This window comes from Brienomyrus brachyistius, chromosome 19 (assembly GCF_023856365.1).
Source record: "Brienomyrus brachyistius isolate T26 chromosome 19, BBRACH_0.4, whole genome shotgun sequence".
In the NCBI taxonomy this organism is placed as follows: Eukaryota; Metazoa; Chordata; class Actinopteri; order Osteoglossiformes; family Mormyridae; genus Brienomyrus; species Brienomyrus brachyistius.
This window is the reverse complement of record NC_064551.1, coordinates 7444054-7462830: the sequence shown is the minus strand read 5'-3', so window position 1 is coordinate 7462830 and position 18777 is coordinate 7444054. Positions and strand designations below refer to the sequence as shown.

Here is an 18777-nt window from a genome sequence, read left to right as displayed (position 1 = left end):
TACTACGCAACAGGACTTGCTCTTCACCATCTGTTTTCATTGGTGCAACATATTTTTGACGGCTGTGTTCAGAATTTCAAGACACGCTGTGCAGGCAAGTGGACCGACAAACGAAATAACCCTTTCGAAAGATAAGGCTGCTAGAAGCATATAATGGGGTATATTGTGTTTTACTTTTGTAAGAAAAAAGGCTGGAGATTGTTTTAAAAAATAAAGCACATTTTGGAAAAAATATATATTTTTGTTTGCTTTTGTGTTTAGTGTTGTCCCACTTTTGCTGAAGGTGGTAGTAAAAGTGAGAAAGTACTTTTCAGGTAAAATGGGGACACATTTTTACATGTAAATATTGTAGATCGAGGGTACCCAACTTGTCGATCGAGATCGACAGTGTTTCTAGGTAGATCACGGTACGATAAAAAGATTTATACTGTATTTCATTGATGGCGAACCAGTCAATCGCGATCGATGAGTTGGGTAAACCGATCTACATAATTTACATGTAAAAATACTAAGGGAACCCCACACCCCTCCCACTAAAAGGTCGGCAAAATATACCAAGGAATGTTTCATGGAGATTTCGAGACACTCATGACGTTAAACAAAAACAATTAGTTATTTGAAGTAACTGGATATTAAGAACAAAATCTTATACTGAATTTATTTATGGTTTGTTTTCTTGGTAAATAAAATATTGCTTTGAAATATATATTGCCTCTCTTCAAAAAACAAAACAAAACACTGTCCCACTTTTGCAGAAGAGCCGTCCCACTTTACCTGAACATGCTCATCAAGAAATGAGAGGTGCCTCTCTATGTTTTATCCCATTTAACTCTTAAATATTACATACATTGTTTAATTGTCCACGCAAATCCTATTAAGGAGACATGCAGCTAATGGCAGAAAAAAATATTAATTTGAACAAATGGCTTTCATGAGATTTTTCTAAATCATTTACCAAAAATGTGTCCCATTTTTGCATAGTTCTCCCTATAGCTAAACTTAGAAACTATTCTGTTTAATCTACAATTTACGATATTTATAAATCAGATCAATCTGCCGTTTGTATACTAAATTCTAACTTGTTCGTCGACTTGGTGTAACTCAGTGATGTACCGCGAGTTGTAAATAAAAAAACAAACATTATATGTTTTGGTGTACGACTGCTTTGTGAAACTGTCTAAATAAAATATTAACTGTCAGAAATGTCTCTAAGATGTAAGTGTATCCGATTTATGGTGATGTCACTGTATACATATGATCCGCGTCCCTATACGAAGATGTTTGGTATTCTAAGTGTTTGTCTGAATGTTTGTTTTTGTAAACTGAAATAAAACTTACGCGGCAAATGCGTTGCTTGAAAAGCGTTTTCATTCAATCTGAATTTGTGTGCCGCAAAGTGTAATAAAATGGTATTAAAATATGATGCCCAACTCATCTCTGTGGCAAGGATCCGAGTTTACATTTTCCGTCTGTTAAAAATCGGTGGCCTGATATACGAGCTGAATAAAATGCAATTGTATGTTCCAATAAAATGACTAATTAACACGTAAGGTGTCATGCCCGGCTCGTCCGCTCCTCCTGTGTGCCACGCCCCCTGATTACCCACGTGTTTTCTCCCGATTGTACCCAGCTGTGTCTAGTTAATTTGCTCAGTCCTGTGTATTTCAGTCCGTGTCTTACCCGAGTCCATTGTCTGTCATTGATGTTAGTCAGTGTCTGATGTAAGTTAGCGTCCTATGTTTCCTACACCCTGTCATTCGAGTAAACTCCCGTTTTGCCCCGCATTCGCCTGTTCGCTTGCTTTTTCCACACCTGCCAGCACGATCGCCGCTTGCCTCCGCGACCGATCGTGACATAAGGCTTATTAGCTATTGGTATACCAATCCTTAAAGAAATCGTATTGGGTCTACTTATAGGCAAAAATCAACCACAATATTATATTATTAATTATTATTAAATAAACATGTCAGCTCTAAGGTTGGGTTAGTTTGGCTGTGATCCTTGCAGTGGCTGTGAAGGTAACGAAGAACATCCTCCTCCTTCATCAACATCTACCGAACTCCACTGGAATAACATTAACAAGGTTTCACATTCCTAACCTCATCTGTAATACCTGCGATAGCAATATGCCTAATTAAGCTGAATTCCGTAGGTAATTACACTAGGGCAGACCTGGGCAAAACTCGCCCAGCAGACATATTTTACTGGCTCATCTGATTATTAAAATAATAATTTAAAATGTTTCACGTTCAAATCTATAAAGATGAAGTTTTTTGCAGATACAATTTTCAATGAATTATTAAATATTTAGGTTAAATTTAGCATGAAAATGCTCTGGTTCTATTCATTTCTGCATGTATTTCCAGGAAAGTAAAATCTAACAAGCCTATTTTAACTCTCATCCAGGGTCCTAGAAGCTACAGGTGCAAGGCAGGGAACAACCCTGGATGGGGCACCAACCCATCGCAAGACACACACACCTTTCAACCACACATGCACACCTACGGCAATTTGGTAACTCCAATTAACGTCAGCATGTTTTTGGATTGTGGGGGGGGGGGGGGGGACTGGAGTACCCAGAGGAAATCCCATGATGACATGGGGAGAACATGCAAACTCCACACACATGAGATTGCAGCAAGGACTGAAACCTAGGACCAGAACGGTGAGGCGACAGTGCTGGTCACTGCACCACTGCCGACCGGTGCACCACTGCATGGTCCACTGCCGACCGGTGCACACCAGCGTCCCGTAGCTTTCATGAGACATGAAAATAATTATTTAAAAATGGTCCATTGACACGCCGAAGCCTCCACAGAAAATAATCGCACAGGCTTGTACTAGAGCAAGAGCAAATCATACTAACATATTATTATATAATAGTTATTGTCACTCGTACAACAGCTGTACTAAAATAGCAAATAACCTGGGCAGTAGAGTGGGTAAGAACCTGGATCACATCATATGGCTGGAAAAGGGCACTTAAGTGTATAAACTGATGGGCAACACTGAGGTGGCCCAAATTATGTTGTACTACTTTCTTCATTTCTGGTTAATCAATATATTAAATGTTAGTTTTGTACTGATTCCATGTTCATTCATCACTAATCAAACATAACGGTTAAGGTATTTCATGCAGCTACTCATGGTTCATGTCCCTCATATTTACTCATGATTAGTACTTGAATAGTAATCGAGTTACTAAGTTACTCGTGTCCCCTCAATGAAAGTGTCGCCAACAGATGTAGCCGTGGATTAACAAACCTTAGCACAAAGGGTTAAATAAAAATTAGGGGTAGAGATTCCTGACGCATGGCAGCTTTAAAACAAGAAGTTAGAAAACAGTTTAAGATAAGGCTGGTCGATCAGCATCGCAGGCACAAATCTTACGGAGACTGGCGACCGGGGGCCTGCTGCGCCGGTAAATGCTGGAGGGCGTGACAGGAAGGATGCTTCACTGCTGGGATTTTATAACGGCTTTTACTGCCTGTGTGCTTTGTCACTCTCAGGGTCAGTCCTTGAATGGAGTGGTGGATTAAATCGGGATTTCGAAGGAGACCCAAGAAAACTACCGAAAAGACCCCCCCGTTACACACAGGGCACACATTAGAAAGGCCTTAATGCTGCTCGCAGTTATTCCCGCCATACTTTGACAAATACACAAAAAGGCTAGTCCTACGTAAAAGGTAATTTTGCTCATGCACAACTGAACCCAGGTGTAAGTTAAAAAAGATACAGTTTAATATAGACTGGAAGTGAATGGGTCAGCATTCGGGATGAATGCAACACAAAATTCTTTTGGTATTCGGTGAAGCTTCCATGTATCCGGAACTGTTACATCAACAAATCAACAACAAGTTTATGCTAAAATATATATTATGCATTTAAAAAAAATTCAGAGCTTTATCAAAATAGTGTTTTGCCCCCCCACCTTAAAATAATTTAAATCTATATAAAAACAAAAGCAGGAGTGCCGAGTACAAAAACCGCCAGGGAGACCAGTCAAGGTGAGCTCCTGTCATCTGCACTGTTCCTGCCAGGTCATTTAAAGTCTGAGGGGGCGGGGAAAGGCTACTGTGACATCACACCAGCTCCACCACAGTCTCAGTACTGTGCCGGACAGCTGTGGCGACGCTCTCATCGGCCGCGGCTCCCTGAGACACAAACATGGCAGCGAACTGTGCTTGGCTCTCTTGCGCCATCTTATGGACGATGGGGCTGTGCATGGCGCGCAGGCAGTGGGCGCGTACCAGGCCCGCGTGTCCAGCCGACAGCACCCAGCTCTGTGCGCTGAGGTTGGGGTTCAGCCGTACCTGCGGCGGCAGATCAGAGAAAGAAAAAAAAAAAGTCATTAACTCATCCCAAAGCATCCCAGGAGGTGCAGTTCTGTTGTACCGTAGAACAACATGCTAGTTACAGACTTTAAGTGTCAGCTGAGCAACTCCCTCCCAGCCATGATCATCTCTTAAAGGTTCAGGATAAATGATTTTTTTTCTCTCTCATTTTTTTTTGTCAAGATTGCAGTCAATTCTAATGGACTATCACAGGACTCAGCAAGGTCAAGATATGCCTAACGAAGAGAAGTGGTTGGCGTAATCGGTCCAGGAAGTCCATATCCATAAATGGGGATGACAGGAGGAAAAAAAGAGAAAGCAGCCTGCTTCTCTCTTCCCTTCCCAGTGCTCCTCCATCCCCACGTTCTCACCAGTATGACCCGCGGTGACGTTTCTTCATTTTACGCTCCATTACTCTTTATCTGTCTTCATCGCTGGCTATCAGAGATCCGGGCTGTGTTCTCCATTATGGAGGACAGATGCAAAACCTACATGACCAAGGTGACCAATGATTGCCTGCTCACTTCCGGGGAGAAAGATTCCGGAAGGGAACTGAAACTCATTCTTCCTCTGATAGATCACGAAATAAACAAAGAAAAGAATGAATAGCAGGAGGTGCGAGCCAGAAGACAGGTCAGCTACTTCTGCCACTAGTACTATTCTCCCGGCATCGTGCTGAATTAACGTCCAAATGGGATTTCGTCTCAAGTTTGTGTCCCAGGGATACAGTGAGATTCTTGTACCCGAGTTGCAGGGGAGCGGACAGGTGCACAAACCCCAAACAACGGAAGAAAACAAAGTGCAGTGCGGAACAAACAGCAGTGCAATAAGACGAGACGGTGCAAGACAAAAGAAAAGGTAAAATAAACAGCAAAATAATAAAACAAATGCAATAAATAATTGCAGCGTTACTGAGTTCTATGCAGAGGGCCGTGCCTGTGCTTTGACTGTGTTGAAGGATACAGACTGTACTCCCTTTGCAGAGGGGAATGTAAACTGACCTTGTGCAGGGATTCCAGCGGCATCTTTTCCAAGGACGTAGGGCCTTTTGCCTCTGTGGCCAGCATGCGCTTGACTGATGGCCTCTGCTGAGCGTTCTTGAAGGTCCGCTGGTGAAGGACAGGTGCCGCAATGTCAGGATCCCTCGGCTGCCCGAAGGCTATGCTCTGCCGCTGGAGCGGCCGGACCGCAGCTCACGCCGTGGCGGTAAATATGGCTCCCTTCACTCGAGCAGCTGCTCTCTTTCACTTCCAGTACAACTCAGAGGGAGGCAGGAATCATTTAGCCGAGACACACGCCTGGCTCTCTCTGCTCACCAGCCCACCTCCACGGTGCTCGATACCCAAGGAGTCACCACCAGACATGGTATCCCGGATAATGGGCTACTTACAGGGTGCTGACTGGTGTGTGTGTGTGTGTGTGGGGGGGGTGTTTCTGTCAGTAGTGGTTCTACTTTGGTAGAACACATGGGAACAGATGGTCGGGGGGTGTGGTGGTGGGCGGAAAGATTAATTAATGAGGGATGCAGCTGTTAATCTACCCCAGGGATGAGCCCTCGCTGGCTGCCTGGATGATGAGAGGCGGTACCTCTCGCAGTAATCCCGCCCCTCCCCCAATCAGCAGACACCGACGGCTCGCTCAGGTGTGTCCGCAGGATAATTAACCTCATATATCCATGGTCCCTCTGCAACTCGCCGGCCATGTGTAATAGCGCGTGACAGCGGCCATACGTGGATTACAGAAGCCCTCTGTGGCCGAGACAGCGGCCAGAACAGTGACACTCACCAGGTCCATATCGTGGAAATGGAGGCGGTACTTCTTGATGAGCTCCGCGTAGGTATGCGGCTCCCTGACTGGCCCGTTACTGGCGTCACAGTTCCCTTCCTCCCTCGCTTCCCCGCCTTCCTTCTCTGGGCCGAACGGGACCAACTCTGCTCTGTGCACCGGCTGCTTGGGAGAGATAGAGAGGTAAGCACGGGGCCTGGGGCCGACGGTGCTTGGGTAGCATGGACCCCACGCCACGCGGCTACGTCACGCACAAATCGTCTGTCGGAGGTGCGCTTCAGGTTGGCTGGGTTCAAGGACGTGTCGGGCAGCAGGATCACGATCATCTCGCCGGTGCCGTCGCCCAGCACGCAGGTGTTGAGCCAGTCGGAGTAAGACATGCTCTGAAACGCACCAGAAATTCAGACCGTGACACTGACACGTGCATATTTCACCACATAAGCGAAGATTTTAATACTGTTGTGAAATATATGATCTGTGCTCTAAGTGACGTGTACTCCGGAGGGGGCACCCCCACCCTGCACCCTGTGTTGTCTGGAAAAAGCTCCAGGAGAGGTTGTCCGGCAAAAGGACGTTGAACGTATGGATGGATGGATGTACGTGACTTACCCAGACTGTTCCTTTTCTGGGGGCCACAAAAAATGGCTTGAACCCCAAGTATCCTGAATCTATGTAATGGATTCCATGCTGTCCGTGCCTAGAAATGAGAGGTAAAAACAACTTAAAATACGCACAACCTTCTTATGATGCATTTCTTCAATTGTAGTTTGGTCAATAGGCAGATACCATGGTAAAGGGAACAGCTTTGCCTCCTTCGCTTTGCACATGAAGGGCGCCTCCTGAAACCAACTCACGTGGCATAGCAGCTCTCTTCTGCCACCCACAGGCCGGAGTAGTGCAGCGGCCAGCAGATCTCGGTGGACAGGTAGCGCTTGAAGGTGTTGACCGGCTCGTAGGTCTTCCTGAGGTCCCACAGTTTCAGCTTCCTGTCGTCGCCGGCCGTCACCAGGAGGTCGCTGTGGGAGACATGGAGGACACGCGTGCAGGAGGTGGTGGCATGCAGACATATGCAGGAGTTGTTTGGGGAGAGACATCGCATCTACCCATACATTGTGACCCACGCACAGCCACTGGGATAGACCAAGAACATAAAGGGAACGTCTCTTGGTCTCATCTGGAAGGGTGTAGAGATGCCTCCACTACAGACACTGGTGGGCTGAGAAGCAGCTTCTTCCCCAGTCTCCCTGCTGAACTCTCCGCATCACTGATACACCATTTTTATATATATATATATATATATATATATATATATATATATATATATATATATATATATATATATATATATATATATATATAAATGTGGTCCCCACAACATCAAAACGATGTTTTTATTACATAGTGGGGAACATTTGGTCCCCTCAGTTTACTACAAACATAATCCACACCTCCTCCCCACCAAAAAGCATTTACACAAATTTCATGAGTCTGCTGATGTCGGAAAGGTGTCCATTCCTATCTTCTGCGCTTGAAACTTAGCCATCTGCCAACCCTCCCCCCAGGCTGATCGCTCCCCCCCCCTCACTGTACTGCATTTGTACCCTAAGCAACTGGCTTTGTGCGTGTGTGTGTTAGAAATGTGGCTGCACAGCGCTGGAGGCTGGATACTGGATATGAGGTGTTAATGGCGGAGCTCCAGCGGCCTGGAGATAACGTGTCATTACAGAGGAGGCGGGGGAGCAGTGAAGGCAGCCTGCTGGGCATCACACACCAGGGTGAGATAGGATCTGACCCCCCCCCACACCGCCCATTCTGGCGGGGGAACAGTAATACACAGAAAACAAACAGAAATAACAAAATAAAAGGGTCAGGGAAGGATGCCAAGGCTCTCTGGTAATATGCCTACTTTCATTTGTGCTGGAATTGCGGTTTGAAAGTGATGAGAAAGTGAGTTTGCTTGAAATTCCAAACAGTTTTTTAACTTGAAGCCAAGCCTGACCACAACAACAACAACAACCGTTAACCCCAACCCTTACTCCAGCGCCAGCCCAAATCTCATTCCTTATCCAAACTTCGACCCTAATTCTCTCCCACATTCCAGCTCTGAGCCAAACCGTAATGGTAACCTAATCCCCAGTCCAAACTGAACCTTGAACGCAGCCTCTCACATTCAGATCCCTCCCTCTTTCCCAACACGGTCATGCAGGTCGCACTTACCTGGAGGCCCTGCACCAGCACAGCACGCGGACAATGCTGTCGTGAGCTAGGAAGCAGTGGTACGGGTACATGACCACGCGGCCGTTGGGAGATCGCACCCGCTGCAGCACTGATTTGGTGTTCAGGTTCCATAGTGCCACCGTGCCTTCAGAAGCACGAAAAACAGGGTTTAATACAACCTAGTATCTCAGAAGGGAGGGTTAGGTGTGGCGCAGTGGGTAGCACTGCTGCCTGCAAGTTTGAGGGTCGAGGGTTTGAATCTTGTCTCTGCTCTGTGCTTAGGGTCTGTGTGATTTTTCGGTGTCACGCCGATTTCTTCCCACAATGTGAAGACATGCAGGTTGTTCTCTAAACTGCCTGCAGTGTTGCTCAAATCAGTCCTCAAGGACCCCCAGTGGGAGGGAATAAAAACGTGGACCGTCTGGGGGTCTCCGAGTACCGGTTTATGGACCAGCACCCTAGTTGGGCTGTAGCCCACCTTTGTGCTCTATGCTGCACTATTCAGGTAAATATATCGGGGAGAGAGAGCCAAATCAATACTAATGAACTGGATTTCCCACAAGGCTGTGCGGTGGCTCAGTGGGCAGCACTGCGGGTTTGTGGGCTTGCATGATCTTCCCGAGTCTGTGTGGGGTTTCCTTCCTACGACATAAAGTTTAAGTGGACTGACATGTCTAAATTGACCACGTTGCGTGTGACTGTGTGTTCAGCGATGAACCTGCCCCCCCCATGCAGAGCGCCCCCTGCCTTAGGCCCTGTGCTTCCTGGCACAGGCTGTCGACTCGCTCGATAATTGGATGGATTTTACACTCTGAAGTTTAATATCACCACCTTCCACATGACCTTACGCCTTATTGAGATTAATGACATTTGTATAATCATGTAAGTAAGGAGCTCCAACAGGAACTCGTGCAGGAGGTCATCCGGTACATCAGCAGAAGGTGTGTGGTGCAGCAGGTTAAGACCCTGTGCCTGTGATGAGAATGTTACCAGTTCAATCACAGGGCTGACAGAGTGACATCATCGTTGGGCAAAGCCCTTAACCTCTAACTGCCCCAGGGACTGGCTACCCCTCCTGTTGCAATTGTGGGACACTCTGAATAAAACAATCTGCTATGTAGAATGGGCTGCCTGTCGCCGCTACAGGACAGATACCGTCATAGAAGCCTGCGGCCAGGACGTTGTGAGGGTTGACAGGAAGCCAGTCCAGGCACAAGCACTGTCCGCTGCGGCCGTCGTGGTCGGCCTGTATGGAGCCCAGCTTCAGGACAGCCACACTGTGGACCTGGGGGTTAGGAGACGCCGTGGTGCTTCAGTCTTGCTTTCGCTGTGGCTGGGTCTCCGCGGATCAGCTCTCAGATCAGCGTACAGGGTATAATCCAGGTTGTTAAGCTTCATGCCGCACTGACTCACCTGGTATATGTGCTGCTCGGCGTCGACTGCGCCTGTGGGAACACAGAGAGGACCAGGTTCCATTCTACATCGACAGAGCGGCTAACTGCTTTTGGGGTGGTGCACTGTGTAAGCAGCACACATGTCAGCACATGTACGCGTCATGAGAGACACCCAGACACATGTATGCAGACTACAGGCACATGTCTATAGATACAGAAACACTACAGGTACTTCCTTGCTGACACAGAGACCACAGATGTGTACAGATACGCACAGACACCAGGGACAGGCAGACACGCACACAGACACCGGAGACAGGCAGACACGCGCAGACACCGGAGACAGGCAGACACGCGCAGACACCGGAGACAGAGATTCAGATACACAGACACGTGCACAGACACCAGAGACAGGCAGACACACGCACAGACACCGGAGACAGGCAGACACACACACAGACACCGGAGACAGGCAGACACGCACACCAAAGAAAGGCATTCTCACTTATACACACACACCGCAGACAGGAAAGGCACGCATGCACGCACGCACACATGCACACACACGACAACCAAATGGCGTGCCGTGACTCGGTGAGGAAGACTGTGGGTCTCCCGACCCCCGCTGCAGACGCTCCTTTAACAAAGTCAGGTGTACGGCAGACTGAGTGGCCATCGCGATTCTGTGACCAGCGTTATGGATGTGCACACAAGGGGCAGCACTTAATCACAGGGCAGGCAGCTCCAGATTTATCCTTTTGAAGACCACACTCTTTCAATACTGGCCGCTGATCGGACTGCCGGCGCAGAATCAGCACCGCAAATAGGAAGAGAAAATACAGAAACTCACAGGAATGACTTCCACTAGACGGTGCCTTTCAGGTCGCAGATCCTCAGATCGCATTTCTACTGCTTACTACCAGTTTCTATCCAGCAAAACCACACCATTGCAGGCAGCTGCAGCGATGCATGCATTTTCTGGGTGAGCACTGGAGAAACACGTTACATCTACAGCTTAATTCTTCACTTGTACCTTACATTCATTTGCATTTTTCCCTACTAAAGCGATTCAGGTGTCACTCAGAATGCCAGCTGTCAGAAATGATTTTTGGGAAAGGGGGCGTTGACTGCTCTTCTCTGGCCACACGGCTCAATTAATGAAGGAAACAACAGCATATCTGCCCTGGGACTTGAACGGGCAACATGTCACTCATGGCGTCAGGTACAAAGAGGCAGTACACAGGATCCCATAAATACCTCCTGTGACCCCCAGCCCCCCCTTGGTGGAGAGCGGCCTCACCAAACCTGCTTCCTCTCTCTACTCTCCTCCTGACCTGTGACCACAGGCTGCAAGTCTCTCCGACAAGGCTCACTGAGCCTCTCCTGACTGACAGCCCCAGGAGGAAAGGGTGTTGGGTAGTAGGCCGAAATTCATGGCTTCAAACACTAACAACCACGTAGCGATGCATCTTTTTGTCATTTCAATTATAGATCCTTGTCTGATGGGAACGAGCCAGTAAATTATCTCCATTGAGCAAGAAGCATAACCCCCCCCCCCCCCCCCCCCCCCATGATTTTTACAGACACACATACACACAAAAAAAAGCTATTTTTAATTATCTGAGCTGAACACTCTGAAGTCAGCAAGCCGGGAAGGATCCTAGCCGGGTTAACCCATCCCTCGCCGAGGGTGAGTGAAATTCCAGCTCAGGACACAATGGGTTGTATCAAGACAGACCAGTTCTTAAAAACGCCGAGCTAATTTCCCGCTTGGCTGAATGTGCGCAGGCCAAGCTGTGCTGTACAGAGAAGCACTCAGACTGTATTCCAGACGATGTTAAAATAGACCCCAGACATGAAACCCACCATTCAGGTCATATCTCTGCTGGCAGGTAGGCATGTGAAACAGCCCCTCCCACACACACCCTGAGATAGACCACCGTGACCTTTTATCAAATAAGAAAACCACTCCCTGCTTCCCATAAAACAAACAAACAAAATCACAAATCAACCAAAACAGCCAGCAAAGGTCATTGAACAATTAATTATAACACAAAAAAGAATCAACCAAAGGCAGTGTAAAGGCTACAGCTAGTTAATGGACCAATAAAAACACACACACACACACACACACACACACACACACACACACACACGTAAACTTCCTACAGTGAGCGACGCTTCACCTTTGTGGATAAATTGGGATGACGGCACACTTCAGACACAGAAAAAAAACACATAAAGAAGTGTCTCTCGTGGATTAGAAGGCGAGGCGTTTCCCAGCACAAAGCCTCGTCTTCAGATCGGGCGGCCTGGGCGTGCTGTAATGGCCCTGACAGGGAGCTTAATTACGCTTAAAGGGTGGGGGGGGGGGGGGGGGGGGGGAACAATGCCCATGGTTGGGAAAAGGCCGGCTGGTGAAGAACGGCACCTCGCCATTAATTAACCCCAGTCGGGCCTCCCTTATCTCCTGGACCAAGGCCAGCCGACGCCAGCGCGACTTTGATGAATGTTGCACCAAGCGGACACACGATCCTGCATCCGCGTCGTTTGGGCTGCTCTGAAGTGACAGAGGGTCCTCTCTTTGTACCTAAACTCATTGAGCCCCATCCTCACTTAACATCCTCCCCGATGGGAAAGCTGCACACAAACACACACACACACACACACACACACACACACACACACACACACACACACACACACACACACACACTATGCACACCGTAAAACTTTCAGGACGTCTAACAACTTCAGAATCTCTGCTGAATGCAGGCCGGATTATAATTAACTTTCAATCAATCCCATGCGGCATTAACTAATTAGTGCTAATTCAACAATGCGGACAACACTGGAGTTGTCTGAAGATGTGGGGATGTCGCCCCCTGCTGACAGCACAGCACGCTGCAGTTCAATCTTTGACAGTATTTCATTTTCACACATTAACATACTGCTGACGGAGCACAGCAGATCCCATTTCCTAAAAGCACATTTTTCTGCTTACCTTCCCCAGAATGCCTCAAAAATTCAGGTACATGTCTAACAGGCGAGATATGATTATGAAATTACAGGAAGGAGAAAAATACAGATGGAAATGTTTGGTGGTCGAGATCTAATGGGATTAAGAGTAAAACCGACTAATCATATAACCTGATACAGATAATAATCTACTAGACAGATACAGGAAGACAGCTACAGGCAGATACACACTGTATTCCGTTATTCATTGATTAGATGGGGTAAATTGCAATGTTGTTTAGGTTAGGAACACTATGTGTCACTATACTGCAATAACATAACCTATTCAAAAACAAAACCAGCATTCAGCTGATCTCCATTTTGCCCTTTCATTCTTAAAATGAACATGGTGCCCCCCCCCCACCTTTATTCTGTGTCCTCCTGTAGGCCAGCAAGGCATCCGGGTGGGGCAGGCTGTAGATGGCGATCTTGGCGCTGGAAAAGGCTGCGGCCAGCAGACCCAGCCGGGGCAATAGGGGACTCTGAGTGAGGACAGAGACCAGGGGAGAGGGTCAGGGTGGGAAGAGAAGATGGACGGGGAAGGGAGCGCTGTAGCCCGGTGACGCTGCTGCACTGTTTCTCTGACGGAGCGTACCTTTCTGGATGTGCTGGGCAGCTCCCACGCTCCACTGGGGCACCATTTCATGTCCCGTATGCAGCCGTCCTCCAACGCCAGCGCATAGGCCAGGCGGGCTGGGGCCGCGGGGCTGGGAGCGGAGCCGTGATCAGTAAACACACATTTTATGCAACCGAGTACAGCACACGGGGCCACTAAAAACATTTGCGTCGATCTATGTGTGTGGGACATGTTTGCCTGCATACCATGCGTCGTAGGACAGCGCGCCCAGGTCCCAGATCTGCAGCAGTGTCGGCTCGCTGTATGTGCCCATAATTTTGTGCCGGTCATCCATGCCGCGGTTGCAGTAGATGGCGGCATACTGGTTGGCCGCCGTTGCGCCCTCGGGACACGGACACCACTCCATGGACCAGACCGGGCCACCGACAAAGAAGACGGTGTCCCAGCGCTCAGGGTGGGCAGGTAGATGGCCAAACCTAACAGGACGATGCAGGAGGGACTATCCTCAGAGCCATTAAACATGTGCGCTGAACAAGTAAAAATACGCTGGGATGCGCCACTAATATTCTGCCAGACTTGACACTTTTTAGATGATGCCTTCATCACTGCATGCTTGACAACTTCCCAGGGCATGCGCATGACGGTCCCTTACCTTGGAATTCTGTGCAGATCCGGTACTTCTTTGAGGCCTTCCCGTGAGATTTTGAAGGCTGGGGATGTTTCTTCTTGAGGTAAATATTTCTCAGCCTCACTGCACATCAAATCAGTCATTAATTGTAAAATCTTTTCCATTACGTTCTTTTCGAAATACGTCACGTTATTAGACAGTATTCAACAACATAGTGGCAAAGAGCGAGTGCTAGTGCTCTGGCCCCCTCTTGTGCTACAGAGGAGATATTGCACAGTATTTTTTTTTTGTTTGACCTATACATACCCATGTTCAGTCACATGGGATTATAAACTGATTTAGCAGATGCGGAAGCAGGCAAAAACTCTTTCTGCAAATTATGTATGGCTGATACTGAAGTCAGTAAACCAAGCAGGTAAATGACAGGGACCAAATTCTCTGGCACAACCAGTTTGCCACACTCCAAAAATAGTGTTTCCCAAACATGCAGGCCAGTATTCCATCACCCTGTGGAGTTTTTTTTTCCTGGGGAGGTAATTTCCAGAAATTTTTTTCAATTTTTTTACAAACCCTCACAGTAACCCCCCCCCCCCTTACTGATCTGTGACACTTTTTTGTACGACATAATCCTGCACCCAAAAATATAAAAAGCAGTCTATACCGATACAATTACAGCTACATAAACCTCCCCCCAACATTTTGGAAACATACCGGCCTGACAGGAAGTTCCAGTCTTTGGCTGTCGGTATCCACTCTGGGAAGACCCAGGAAGAGTAACGTTCCTCACGGCTGTATGGGAGACGACACACGGACACAAACACAGACACGCCCGGGTCATGTCTATGCTGACGGCCCATTTTCAAATGTACCAACACGTTCCTTCGCAACCACAAGAGATGACCAATATGTCCAAGAGGCTCTACTTAATGTCTTCCTGCAGTTCTGGGTTTTTTTTGACAAGCTGAACAACTCCTGACATTCAGAGAAGAGCCCCAAATAATGATAACATGGCGGCATAAAGAAATTGGGGGCTTACAATTCCTTGGTAGCAGCGGTGCAGGACCAGATCGGGCCCATTATGCTATTGGGTAAGCCGTTGGAAGCCTGGCCTGGGTATCTACCCTTAACCTGGGGGAAAAAATGTGTTTGGTTAAGTTTACAAATTTTTCAAGTTAAAAAAAAAAATACAAAGAAACAGCCTAGAGGCTGAGGACATGGGTATGGCTGAAAGAGGGATGACGGGTACTGAAGGATAATCCTGATGGATCTTTGCCTCACTGCTTAAGCTAACAGTAACCAACTAGAAGTGAAGCGAAACACACCCTCTACAGTCCATAGTGGTTAAGGAAACTGATGAAGCTACAGATTCAACACAGGTAGGAAATAACTCCAGTAGCTTCAAGTAACCTGTTTAAGCAGGACAACTATATGCCAAAACATCCCATAATGCACTTGGGTAGATCTGGCACTAATTAAAACACATTTTCTAACACCACTTCTGCTTTGAAGGAACATGGGTTTATGAGCTTTTTCGTAACACTGTCCCCACTTTAATGGTGTGTTTATGATGGTTACTGGATCACATCCACCGTCCGTTTTCACAACGTAGGAGGTACAATGAGAAACAACGTCAAGACAGAATTTATCTGAGGCATGAACCAGCAACCTTCTGATCACAAATGTGGGTTTTTACACACTAGGATATGCACTAGCCCAGGCAGCACTCACGGACTGGAATTGGGCCCTGGGCCGGGAATCACGGTCTTCGTCATCCAAGCTAAGGGAGTCATCCTCGCTGGGTTCCCCTTCACTCTCTGCCTCCTCCCTAATCTCTGGGACGAAGTCGGCATCCGCAGTGGCGTCATCGCTGTCCTGGTCCGAGCCTTTCCTCTTCCGCTTCTTGTTCTTGCCAGGCTTCTGGGTCGGGCGTGCAGCGACCTTCTCCTTATCAGGCTGGCTCTCCGTTTGGGCGGACTTCCCATGGTGACTACTCAACTCCTCCACTAGGGCCTGGAGGTATTTCCTGGCCCTGCAACGCACCACTGACATTGAGCTGCTGGGTCAACAAGCATCTCACCAACTTCAACACCTCGTCATCCGAACACTAAACCCATCACCTTATCAAAAAAAAAAAAAAAAAAAACCTTCTGCTACATTTACAAAATCACAGACTGAACACTCAAGCCATAAGCGTGTCCGAATATCCCCATGACAAGAGCCACACATTCCCTCACCATTACTCTTCCCACTGCCTTCTAGTTCTAAGAAGGAAACATTTTAAATAAATTTAACAAATGTATACAACCAGTGAATGTGACTTCCGGACAAAGCGGTGCAGCAGATGGATCATAATATTGAAGGTTGCTGGTTCAAATCCCAGAAGTGAACCATATCTTAATAGCCAGAAGTGGTGTTGTTTACCTGGTAGGTTACTTAACCTCTAGGTCAGAGCTTAGATGCAGCCCTAATTTAACACACCTGATACATATAAACAGGCCCTTCACTAGCACCTCACCATCACTAGTGGGTAAGATGAGTGCTGCGTTGTGACAGATATGTACGTGGTTCCTGGAGGGTGCAGGGATTCTCCTTACACAGTAGCCGCTCTTCTCTTGGGTCTGCCGCTTGGAGTCATCTCCAGTTCCTCGGAGGGCGTGTTCTCTGTGGAGATGCCGGCCTCCTGTTTCTCTCGCTCCTTCTCCAGGGCCATGGCTAGCAGCTCCATTTTCGACTTCCGCCCTCTCTTCTTATGGGTTTTTGGGATCGGCTCCTCATTCTTCTCTGAACTGCTTGGCGGCGTGGAGGGCACGGACTTGGCGGGCAGCCTCTCAGGTACAGGGTGCTTGCGCGGTCGGCCCACCCTTCTCCGAACGCGGTTATTTGGGGTGTGAGAGATGGAAGACTCAGACAGCGACTGGGTGCTGTCCAGCGTCTGACCTATTTGGGGCGCAGAAATGACTAAAAGTTGTCAGATCTACACGCACTCTCACAACACATACAAATGGAGAGTATGCACATTTCCATTTTTTCTTTTAGCATGGTATGTATTTAACATATTCCTATTACTTACCCAAGAATTCTCCTTACATCGCCTGCATCTACTGCTTTATATTGTAATGTTTTGCATTTGATAAATAGACTTTGAATTCATTTTTATTCCCGGCGCTAACTACAGTCTCGCATAAGATTCAGGATTAAAGAGTTTTGTTCACCACATGCAGTAACTCTGCAGTGTCACACACTGAGTGTGCAGGAGTGAACCACGGAAATCGCCCAATGAGAGATCCCATTCAGATTCTTCAAGTGAAGCAGTGCATGTGCATTACGGTGTCTGTTTTCTGGTAGATCACTCACAAATACTCACAAGTGGATTTATGTTCATCCTGCCCTGTGACAGGTGCATCATCTCCATTCTTCACACCTCCAGGGGCCCCAGAATCGTTGTCCCCCAGCAGCTCAGTGTCATTATGCACAGGGCTCTGTGACCCCTCCTGGCTTCCAGTCTGATCCTGACACACGCCCTGGACCTCTTCACCCTGTCTGCCCTCTTCCTGGATAGCAGATGCCATCCCCGGCCCGGATCGCTCCTGTCCGTTACAACTGCTGCGCTTCAGAAACGGGATGGGGATCCTCACTGACGAGAACAGCATAGTCAATGCCATGACTCACTGTACAGCTTACGCTTTCAGTTAGCACAACCAAGCGATGAAAGTTTCTCTTAAGTTTACGATGTGCACATACTTCACTATACAGCATCCCGTATCTCAACGCACGCTGATTTCATCATGCCTAAGTCAATAATTTTCACAAGGTTGTATTTATTTTAAAACGAGCACATAACGGTGGCAGGCATGCGTCGCAGAAGCAAATATGCTGTATTTTTTTGGGGAAAAAAAATCAGACGTAAATTACCAAGATAAATCAAGAGTTTGTGATGCCATGTGCAGTGATGTTTGACTAGCTTGCGTTTGCGTCTAGTTAGAGATCTGCACGGGCAAACCATGATGCACCTTGCTAAGTAGCTAGCCGGACACTTGCTCTGAAATATTTTTTTTACGCCAACCGTAAATGTTGACTCGGTAATTTGAAATAAGACGCTAAGCGGAGCTGCTAGTCTATCGGAAAAGCATGTACGCCGAAGGGGGTATACTGCTCGGGGCAGCGGTTTAATAACCGGCTAGCTGCTTGCAGGCTGGCCGGTCCTCCGTTCTGTAGGCTGCATCCCGGTCGGTCGTATATCACTGAGCGACTGGTCAAATCGCGTTAGCCGAAGCCTCCGCACGAAAGACCTCCGCCGAAAGTGGCAGTTCACGTTCGCGGACCCGGTGGCTCAGCGTATAGAGCCCCGCTCCGGTCCACCGCCAACACGGCCTGCCGCTTCGGCATAACTCGTTTCGAAACCCCGGGCTTAGATTCGCCATGAAAGACGCGGGTTTTCTCATAAAAACCCGTATAACGAACCAAGCAAGTGAAATACGCCGAACGCCAGAGTCTTTGGAGACACGTACCAATAATTATTCCAGCAAGACGGCAGGGAAACGGCGAGTGACGTCCAGTATTAGTCGTCCTAAACTATACTAGTAAACTACTAGCGCCCGCGCGTCCATATTTCTTTCTGTGAGATTTGACCTGTTCGCTGCTGCCCCCTGTGTCACAAACCCGACAGTGCAGCTGCACTTTGTCTGTAATTCACCGCTTCACCGCAGGTAGGGCCTAAAGAGGGCGCGTCGTCAGGCACAGAAATTTACCGAAATCTTTCAAGAGCATCGCTCCGGTTCCTAGAAGTTGTCATTCTAATATCCCCTACGTATACATTTGCCTTGG

The 18777-nt window shown here is 47.8% G+C and overlaps 1 protein-coding gene across 2 annotated transcripts; it reads right to left on the bottom strand.

Annotated features, from left to right (window-relative positions):
• Positions 1–3719: 3719 nt before the first annotated feature.
• Positions 3720–18611, bottom strand: gtf3c2 (general transcription factor IIIC, polypeptide 2, beta). 2 transcript variants are annotated; one of them, XM_048986354.1, is made up of 19 exons: positions 18462–18611; positions 17318–17587; positions 16548–16890; positions 15682–15982; positions 14990–15081; positions 14665–14742; positions 13978–14076; positions 13571–13801; positions 13344–13455; positions 13113–13230; positions 9750–9781; positions 9492–9621; positions 8337–8481; positions 6974–7135; positions 6729–6816; positions 6374–6502; positions 6120–6281; positions 5336–5443; positions 3720–4313 (listed from the first exon to the last, which is right to left on the bottom strand). In XM_048986354.1, exons 2-19 carry the CDS (start codon positions 17520–17522, stop codon positions 4083–4085), a joined length of 2766 nt encoding a protein of 921 aa, XP_048842311.1. In that variant the 5' UTR covers positions 17523–17587; positions 18462–18611; the 3' UTR covers positions 3720–4082. The 2 variants fall into 2 exon arrangements, with proteins under 2 accessions (XP_048842311.1, XP_048842310.1); XM_048986353.1 differs by lacking the exon at positions 18462–18611 and adding an exon at positions 17866–18455.
• Between the last annotated feature and the right edge of the window lie 166 nt (positions 18612–18777).